At 33.8% G+C, this 10,631-nt stretch overlaps 1 protein-coding gene across 1 annotated transcript; it reads right to left on the bottom strand.

Annotated features, from left to right (window-relative positions):
• Nucleotides 1–3,865: 3,865 nt before the first annotated feature.
• Nucleotides 3,866–10,051, bottom strand: Cdc5 (cell division cycle protein 21). The gene is made up of 6 exons (XM_065504183.1): nt 9,887–10,051; nt 9,550–9,815; nt 9,350–9,480; nt 8,515–9,292; nt 4,108–5,173; nt 3,866–4,054 (listed from the first exon to the last, which is right to left on the bottom strand). The coding sequence occupies exons 1-6, from the start codon at nt 9,929–9,931 to the stop codon at nt 3,950–3,952; spliced, it is 2,391 nt and encodes a 796-aa protein (XP_065360255.1). The 5' UTR covers nt 9,932–10,051; the 3' UTR covers nt 3,866–3,949.
• Between the last annotated feature and the right edge of the window lie 580 nt (nt 10,052–10,631).

The raw sequence follows: 10,631 nt of genomic DNA, 5'->3' as shown, positions 1-10,631 counted from the left end.
ATAACAGTTTTAGATGGATTTTTATTTTTAAAGTCACAAAATAACGGTTATAAAATAACTTTTTTGATATCCCTTATAACCGTTACGGTCCCTGCAAAAATTCGATTTTTCACCCAATAACCGATTTTTCACCAAAAATTTAAACATAAAAAATCATAGAAAATATTTAAAACCAAAACACTCTTAATATCTTATTTATCATACTATTTGCTTACTGTGTCCTAACTAAATACATATTAAAGTAAACTGTCCATCCAAAACACACTTGTACTTTTTACTAGAGAATATTTGAGGAGCAGCAACATGTGCAGTAAATTAACTTTTTATTATAATGTAATCCTTCATAACTTATTTTTATTAATGATGTTAAAAAACAAAAACAAAAAAAGATTCTTTTTATGAAACAATAAGTTAAAATAAACCTAATAAATGACCACTTTTGACACAGATGCTTGTGTGATCTGTGGAAAGTGAGTTTAGGTGACCTCTTCAAAAGACAGACATCAAATGTGACATTCGATTAGGTTAGATATTTCCATAAAATAGACATAAAATTGTAATTTGCCACATTTGTTGCGGTCAAATCTCTTTATTTTTGCAAATGTTCATCATCACAGACAAGTAAATTGGGGAGGTTTGAAGCATTAGTAGGAAAATAGGACAAAATCATTTGATGCATGAGAACATACATACCTACATGCATATTTTAAAATTTTTTTATGTTTTCAAACATTTTTGTAAATAAATTATTGGTGTAATATTTGGTCTGTGTAATATGTGGTCTATCGGTTTCAATGTTCGAGAGATGGTTTGTTCGGTTCAGAAGTGGTGATTTTAACACGGAAGACAAAGATCGCCCAGGCCAGACAAAAAAGTTTGAAGACCAATCAATAATTGGAGGCATTGCTCCATGAAGATTGTTGTCAAACTCAACAAGAGCTTGCTACTCAAACAGCAAATTCAAAATGTTTGCGAGCAGAAGGATTCATCCAAACGCAGGGAAATTGGGTACCATACGAATAGTTGCCTAGATACCTTGAAAGACGATTTTGCATGTCCGAAACGCTATAAAAGAAAGTCGTTTTTGCACCGAATCATTATTTGCGATGGAAAATAGGTTTATAAAGGCAGCCAGAATAAAGTGGTCCCTTTGTGATACCCTAAGGAACATGCTCAGGTCATCAAGACGTCCTTCACATGTCAGAAATGGGTTCAGTGCCGAACCAACATGACGCACGAATCAACAAATCTATCTTCCTGACATCCACAGTAGATAGATCCGCTAGGCCGTGCATAATAGGACTACCTATTGTCGCAATCCGAGAAAATGGAAAATGGATCCATTACAATATCCAGAAGCCTAAGGGCACTGCTACACGTTCAATATATATTTACCGCGATCCAGTATCGCGATATTTATTGAACGTGTAGCATACGGTATTGATGGATCGCGATCGAAATCGCAGAATAACCTCATTTTGCGTGATCCATTTCAATGGATCGCGATCCAAATATCACAATATATATTGAACGTGTAGCAGTGCCCTAAGAGATCGTATGTGAAGTCCGGCCAACCAGCCGAATCGATACGAAAGCCAAATATCCATGGCTCTAAGGTAATGCTCTGTATTTGGTGAGACCTAAAAGGTCATATCTATTATAAGCTACTGAAATCTGGACAGGCCATCACAGGGAACCTGTACCGAACACAACTGTTTCGTTTGAAGCGAGCATTGGCCGAAAAACGACCAGAATATGCAGCCAGACATAAAACTGTAATATTCGATCATGACAAAACTCGGCCACATGTTGTTACATGTTAAAAACTATTTAGAATGAAGTGGTTGGGAACTTTTGCCTCACCCGCTTTATAGTACAGACCTTGCCTACTATTTGTTTCGATCGAAGCCAAACGCTCTCTCTGGTATACGCTTCACTTTGTAACGGGGTATCCGGAGTATCAAAGCCAGAAACGGTTCCCTAAATTTATATAATCAGGTCCAAGGTTTTGTCCTGCAACCCTTAAAATCCAAAAAGTCCTGTCCAATATTAAACAGGGCGTGTAGTAGTAGTAGTTCCTAAGACAACAACGTCCCTCACTCAATAAGGTCGCCCCTTATTGAGCGACCAAGAAACTCACTTTATATGACCCCAATTGGCTACAATCACGAAGATGTTTCGTCCTGCAACCCATAAAACCTATAAATACCTCTCAAAGTATTACCCAGAGGGCGTAGGTAGTATCTAAGATCACTATGATAACCCAATTAATATTCTAAGATCACCCTTATCACGAGATAATCACCCCTATCGCAAATCAATATTTCACATGAAATATGTTCCCTTTTATCGTTCATCAACTTTGTTCACTTGAAAAATTCCCCATGTTGTGAAAGTTTTAGATGGAATTTTGTAAACAATAAGCAGCTGTTACGAATAAAATCAACTATTGTGAATGAAAGGTTCAATGGACTATCACGATAGTAATTTTCCCTTCGAGGTAAATGATATTTCATTGGAACATGAGAAAAAAAACCTGCTCAGCTTCAGGATTTACCTGTATGTATCCGTCGTGATCACCAAATACATGTCACCAAGTTGGATTTGATTATTTGTGGGTTTCATAGAAGGATATCAAAAGCAATACCAAAACCGGCAGCCTACTGTCAGTCACACTGATGGTCTTTATCAAACAGTTTGATAATACGCATGTGCTCCCATGAGAAATGTAACAATGGTTCTCATGGTCCCAGGGACAGAAAGGCGAATGAAGCGATTAACATTTTCCAGTAAAGCCCTAGCTGTGAAATGTTTCTGATCAACCATGTTTTGCATAATTGGAGAAGTTATCTCAATGCAAAATGACATCATCAGGAAATGTTTACTTATCAGGGAAGGAGCAGAAGGGGAAATATAACAAGTTGGAATGCTACGTTTGTATATATTTAGTGAGTGAATATCGTTGTAGGTCCAGCCGTATTTTCTGACGATATTTCTGTACTAATAACGAATCATATATTAAATCTACACAAGGTATTTCTGGGGGTAACGATTATGGCTACAAATTAATGCATGGAGGAATCTTCTACATTAAAAACAAGTAAGAAAGTATGGTCGGTCAAGCACGACCATATAATACCCTACACCAAGTAAATGAGCAAAAACATTTTTCTTTTAAAATATCAATAATTTATATTCGTGAGTGATTTTCGGAAGTGGGCCTTATACGGGAGCTATGACCAATTATGGACCGATCACCTTGAAATTAGGTCGTGTGATTTATGTCTATATGTAAGTTTACTATGTTGAATTTTGTGAGTATACCAACATTTTTAAGCGATTTATGCACGTTAAAGTGATTTTTGGAAGCGGGTCTATATGGGAGCTATGACTAATTATGGACCGATCGTAACAAAATTTGGTGACATGAATTTTGTATATATGAAACTTATTTGGAGCGAAATTTGTTGAGATACATATATAAATTAAACATTTATGACCGATAAAGTCCAATTTCGAGAGGACATTTGTATGGGGGCTAGGTGAAATAATGGACCGATTTCATCCAGTCTTCGTCCTTGGGCCGAAAAAATTATATGTACCAAATTTGATCGAAATATCTTCAAAATTGCGACCTGTACTCTGCGCACAAAGTTTACACAAAGTTTAATCGACTCAGAAAGTGATTCTAAGTCGATTCGTATATTTTAAGGTGGGTGTTAGACCAATATTTTTGGTCTCCCCACTATGGTGGTGTAGGGTATAATTAGAAATAGAGTATTTCCTTAAGTCAACATAATCTGCTAACCAATAAGAACACAAACTAAAAATTAATTCATACAATAAAACAACATAAAAATAAACATTTACATTTAAAACATTAGATATTTTTTTTTATTAATTTGTAGTATTTTAAATATATCTTCCAATAAAGTTATAGTAATTTTCATTAATTATTTAGTTGCAGTTCTTCTAGAGTTTCCTGTAATTTGCCATATTTTGTTTGTAATTCCTTTTCACGCTCCATTTGACGGCGCACATCCTCTTGCAAAGACTGTAATGAAAATTATTAATAATTCAGTAAAGAAACAACAAAACTAAAATTACCTCTAAACGTCTGGGAATGGCCACAGATTCCTGTTCAGCTAAAAATTTAAATGTCGACAAAGCCAAAGTGTTTTGTTCAATTTGTTCGTAAGTATCTTGAAGTTGTTTTATTAACGCCTGAGCACGGGCCTGATAACCACCCGTCAGAATTTTTAGTTTCTTTTCAATTTTTCCACAACGTTTAGCTTCTTTGGCCATGTGACGACGATTCTGTTCTAAACGACGTTCGGCCGACTCTAAACGATCCTTTTTACTGGCCAAATTAGCGCGTGTGTAACGATTTTGTGAGGGCAAATACAGCACCTGGCCGAGACATTCTTCCCACACTTGTGAATAGACATCTAACGCTAAATCACCATGACCCATGCCATCTTTTACCACATCCATTTCCTCGGCCAGCATTTGTTTGGCCATCTCGAGGTCATCTTTGGAGACTTCTTCATAGGGATTTGCTTTGAAGTATGATTGTAATTGATCCATTTTGGCTTGTGACTGTCCGGGTACTGGATCTTTTGTGGAGTCAAACAAAAGCATTGTGATCATTTCATGTTTTATCAGTTCTTCTGCTTTTTGCAGCTCTGTTAGATTTTGTTTGTCGGAAGGAGGTCTCAGAATCTTGGTATTGACTTCTGTGGGACGTGGCAAAGTGCGTTGAATAACCTGCGAACGTTTTTCCAGTTCTCGCCTACGCTGTGCTTCCTGTTCCGCCACTATGCGAGCATCAACATCCGCTTGATCCTCCACCATTGCACCGGCATCCAAACTATCCATGGCATCATCTTCATTGCCTTGATCAGGCACCACAATTTCGTAATCATTGCGGGGAGTTGGCAATGTGGCTAAACCTTCCCGTAGTGTGTGTTTTAATTGTTTTTGATAATTTTTGTATAGAGCGGGCGTTTCTCCTACACTGATATTTTCCTCAGGATTAATACTCAGCTTATCACGCACTAAAGCCACTGTTTGTGAACCTTCAGTACGTGGCGTTTTACCTACCGGTACCAGGGCCGAAGACATGGGTGTAGCAAAACCGCCAGGTGTACCATTTTCATTACCACGCTGGGTTCTGAGATAAGAATAGTATGTTTTTTTTTTAGTTTCAATTGTAGTTTTATATTAGATGTGGTGATCAGTATGAAAAGTTTCTTGAATTAATGTACGTTATTTAGGTCAGAGTGGAAATGCTAAATGTGTCATTAGAAATGTTAATTGCACTATGTTTTCAATAAAGAATTTTCTCTGCTGCTATTTATTATACACATATTTTCGGTTTTCTAGCTTCAATAGTTTTTCAGAAATTGAACATTTGGATGGTTTTATAACTTAAATAGTTTTTTAGATATTGTAAATTTCTATGGTTTATTGGCGAAAATTAACTTTTTTTTTTGGTGAAAAATATGATTTTTTTTTAGTTAAAAGAGAAATCGTTATTTTGTAAAAAGTGATTTTTAATGAAAATTTAGAATTTTTTTTTGTGAAAAATATTTTTTTGTATAAAAACTTAATAGAGCTTAGTGAAAATTTACTTTGAGTGAAATTTAATATATTAGTTAAAAATTTAATTTTTAATGATAATTAAAATTTTTGGATTTTTAGTGAAAAATATACTTTTTGGTAAAAACTAGAACTTTTAGTGAAAACTAGAATTTTTAGTGAAAATTTGAATTTATAGTGAAAAAATTAATTTTAGTAAAAAATTCAACTTAAAAATACGGGATTTGCAATAGATGGAGTATATTTTGAACGCCGTTTCTGTTTTTGGTAACTTATGTATATGTAGTTTTGAACATTTTCATCCAAAATCAGGGAAATTGGGTACCATAAGAATTGAAGCCGAGAAACCTTGAAAGACCAATTTGCATGTCCTAAATGATGCTTGAAGGCTATCAAAGAAAATCATTTTAGCACCGAATCGTTACTTGTGAGGAGAAACGGATCCATTACGAAAACCTGAAGCGTAAGAGATCGTTTATGAAACCCGGCCAACCAGCCGAATCAACACCAAATATGCATGGCGCTAAATTAATTCTTTGTATTTGGTGAGAGCAAATGGGTCCTACTTTTTTTCATCTGGGAACCTGTTCCGAACGCAACTGATTCGTTTGAGCATTGGGCGATAAACGCCCAGAATATGCGGCTAGACATGAAACCGTAATATTATATCACAGCAACGCTCGACCCTATGTTGAAATACCTTTTAAAAAGTATTTAGAATGAAATGGTTGGGAAGTTCTGCTCGGAATCCATATATCGTCAGAAAGATGGGAAAAGGTTATAGATACCAATGGTCAATACTTTGAATAAATTTATATTGTACAAATGTTTCATAATAAAAGCTAAAAATTTTAAATAATCCCGTATTTTTAAGTCATACACACAATAAAACAAGTAAGAAAGTATGGTCGGTCAAGCCCGACCATATAATACCCTACACTAAGTAAAAGAGCAAAAACATTTTTCATTTAAAATTTCAATAATTTATATTTTTGAGTGATTTTCGGAAGTGGGCCTTATATGGGGGTTATGACGAATTATGGACCGATCACCATGAAATTAGGTCGTGTGATTTATGTCTATATTAAAGTTAACTATGTTGAATTGTGTGTGTTTACCAACATTTTTAAGCGATTTATGCACGTTAAAGTGATTTTCGGAAGCGGGTCTATATGGGAGCTATGACTAATTATGGACCGATCGTAACAAAATTTGGTGACATGAATTTTGTATATATAAAACTTATTTGGAGCGCAATTTGTGGAGATACATTTATAAATTAAACATTTATGACCGATAAAGTCCAATTTCGGAAGGACATTTGTATGGGGGCTAGGTGAAATAATGGACCGATTTCAGCCAGTTTCAATAGGCATGGTCCTTGAGCAGAAAAAATAACATGTACCAAATTTGATCGAAATATCTTCAAAATTGTGACCTGTACTTTTTTGCGCACAAGGTTTACATGGACAGCCAGCCAACCAGCCGACCAGACGGACGGACGGACATTGTTTAATCGACTCAGAAAGTGATTCTAAGTCGATCGGTATACTTTAAGGTGGGTGTTAGACCAATATTTTTGGGCGGTGTAGGGTTTAAAAAATAAATTTTTAGTGAAAATGAGAATTTCTAGTGAAAACTACAATTTTTATTGAAAATTATAAATTTTGAATTAACGATGAAAAAGATAAAAATTTTATTAAAAAAATAAAATTTTAACTGAAAATGGAATTTTCACCAAAAATTTTATTTTATTTGAAAATAAAATTTTTCTCTATAATTTAATTTTTTACGAAAAATCAATCTTGCATTCAAAATTTTATTTTTCACTAAAAATTCAATATTTTATTGAAAATTTAATTTTTTTTGTAAAAATTCGATTTTCAGTTAAAATTTTAATTTTTTATAAAAAATAAATTTTTTTGGTAAAAATGGAATTTTTTAAAAAAAAACATTAAATTTGAGAAAAAAATATTTTTGGTGAAAAATTTAATTGAATTGATTTTTGAGTGAGAAATCGGTGAAAGTTCGGATTGTTATGAGAAAAAATATAATTTTTTAATGAAAAATACCGGTTGGTACTTTTTGTTTCATTTTAAAAAGTAAACTTCCTGAGTTAGGAACTCATTGAGGTTGCAACTTTTGATGCGTGGCGCCTTAAAAAGTACATTTGGACATGCATGGGTGAGTTAATGGACCATTTTTTTAGTCCAACAAATTTTACCGAGTGAAGTAAGAAGGTACAAATTTGTTTTTAGTGAAAAATATAAATTTTTAATGAGAAATAAAAAACGTTCTGATTTTGACCGGGTGGTATTTTTAGTTTCCATTAAAAAAGCAAACTTCCTGAGTTAGGAACCCAATGAGTGGTACTTTTTTGTTATAAATCAATGATCTAATATAAAAGTTAACACTAAAATAAGAATCTACAAATCAAGTCTTTTAAATAGATATATCTAGATCATCAAAGAAAATATCATAGATAATTTTAAGCAAAGAATTCAGAAAAGTGGATTTAGTGATACTTTTTATTTTCTAATAGTATGTTTTGACTCTTAAACTTAATAGTATGGAGAATGATTCTTGTAATTTTATTTTCAAAATGCCAGTAATAATCTGCTTTAAACAAATTATTTTTTGTTTTACTCTATATTATAGTTTAAAATCGTACATATATATTGCCTGCAAAGTAAAATTTAAGCCAATGTATCTATAAATTCTATTCTAATTTAAATTTTGTTAGCTTAGTTAAATTCAATGAATATTTTGCTGGTATTTAAACAAAAATATGTTTTGTGTGATTCTTATGGTACTATGGTAAAACTATTTCTTCTTAACTTGAATTTTTATTTCAGTTATGGTCAATATGGGTTATGCTGAAAAATAACTAAAATATGTTTCAAAAACACTTACCTAAATGGTGTTGCTATAACCGTATTAGGTGTTGCTATAGATGAACCTTTCGGTACAGTACTTGAGAAATCTGAATCGTGTAGTGGTGTGTTCAAGCCGCCCTTAAGCGGTGTTTCGACATGTGTAAGAGCCATAATATTTTGTGCTTCTTGCATAATGCGATCTGTATAGGGAGCCGGTGTACGGGGAGTAGCAGTGACTTGAGGTGTTATGGAATAATCAGCCAACAGAGCATCGTTTGTTTCTATGCCACTCTCGATAGCCACCTCTTTGGCCACCTCGCTGGCTCGTCCCAGTTTGACAACTTGTTGCAGCTCCTGATCGGAAATTTGAGGTGTTGGTAGCACAAGTTTGGAACGTTTCCGTTCTGGCTCAAAATTTTGTAACATAGCCGTGGGCATTTCATTTTCTTTGCGTTGCTTTAGCTTTTGTTTGTCTTTTTTTCGTTCACGTTCTTCTTTTTCGGAACGCAATTCACCGTCTAAATCTTGTTGGCGCATTTTATTGAAATCTGGATCGTTAGGATCAATGTGTTCTTCAGAGGTGTCATAGAAACCCAGGGCAGGTCTTTTTTCGAAGGGTATTTCTGCATTATAATCAATACCCTTAACACGTTTGGGTTTGCCACTTCCAATGCCGGCAGCGCGTAATTCACGACGCTTTTGCAGAGCCGCCAAACGACGAGCTTCTTCTAATTGTTTTTCACGTGCCTTACGTTTGGCTTTTTTACCTTGGGTATTGGCCAGACGAGCACGAGCTTCTGATAACATTTCCAGTTCTAAAATAGAAAAAAATTATTTAATTTAAAGTATTCTAATATAAAACCACGTTATACCATCTTCATCCATATCCTTGGGATCCGGTCTGGCTGGTTTTGTTTCAGGATTGGGATCAATTTCACCAGGCTTCAACTTGCGTGGATCATCAGCAGCATCTTCACCATCTTCTTTGCGTTGAGCTTGATCTCTTTATTACACAAAATAATATATTAAAGCAAGTATTCAAAATCATAACATTACTTTTCCTTCCACTTACAATAAATACTCATAACGTTCCAAACACTGAGCCGCTGTACGTCCTATAATAGGCGCTATGGTGCGCCATTGTGTTGGCATTAGCTTGGCCAAATGTAATAATTTCTCGTCTTCTTCACGCGACCATTCGGTCTTTTTGATACTGGGATCTAGCCACTCGTACCATCTGGCCTTACATTGTTTTGCACTTTTTCGATGCAGCAGTGAGGCAATACGTGACCATTGATTTTTGCCATATTTCATAACAGCCGCTTTAAGGATTTCATCCTGAAATTTGCGTAAGTTGGGGCTTCAAATAAAATGTGCTTTGGCATGTTGCAATATTTTGTAATACTTACCTCGGTGTTACGCCACACACCACCCTTTATCATAATACGCGGCATTTTGTTATAGTTTTATTATTTTGTTTGATTTGATGTTTAATATTTTTGTTTTTATTATTTTTACAATAAAATTTCACATTTGTAAACGATTAAACTAAAAATGAAAACAGCACCGGCAGACAGTGATGATAATTTAGCTATTTCTCATCAAATTTAACGATTTTCAAATCCATTTATCGGGTAAACATGTTTTTTTTTTACAAGCGATTTCTTTGGGGTTGCCATTGTCAAAAGCAACTGATTTGCGACCTATATCTTCATACTGGAAGTAGATATGGAAAATTCGATACGATCGTTTTTTTTTTTTTGATACTAAGTATATTTATAATGATTTATTGTATATTTTTTGTGTAGAACAGTATTTTCTATAGAAAATAATCTGTATAACTCGACTTTCTATAGAAAATGTTCTGTATAAAACCATTTTTTTTATAGAAAATTTTCTGTATAACAGTTTGTTCTATGAATAATATTGTGTATAGCGGTTTTTTATTTTTTATTAATTCTTCATTTACATAACCGAGCCCTTATATGGTTAATAAAAGCTACTAGCTATATAAAAAAACTACAATTAACAATTTGTATATAGAAAATGTCTTGTATATCAGTTTTTCTATGGAAAAAATTTGTGTATAACAGTTGTTTCTATAGAAAATTATACTGAATTTTCTAATGAAAATAATAAGAACATTAAATTTTA

Source organism: Calliphora vicina, chromosome 3, assembly GCF_958450345.1.
Source record: "Calliphora vicina chromosome 3, idCalVici1.1, whole genome shotgun sequence".
NCBI classification, from domain to species: domain Eukaryota; kingdom Metazoa; phylum Arthropoda; class Insecta; order Diptera; family Calliphoridae; genus Calliphora; species Calliphora vicina.
Note: the sequence above shows the minus strand (reverse complement) of the source record. Positions and strands in the feature narration are given on the sequence as shown.

Coding starts and splice junctions, on each gene's coding strand:
- Cdc5 (XM_065504183.1), bottom strand. CDS start 9,931: ATGCCGCGTATTATGATAAAGGGTGGTGTGTGGCGTAACACCGAG. Junction 9,816..9,886: donor GTGTGTGGCGTAACACCGAG/GTAAGTATTACA, acceptor CGCAAATTTCAG/GATGAAATCCTTAAAGCGGC. Junction 5,174..8,514: donor GTTATAGCAACACCATTTAG/GTAAGTGTTTTT, acceptor TTCTTATCTCAG/AACCCAGCGTGGTAATGAAA.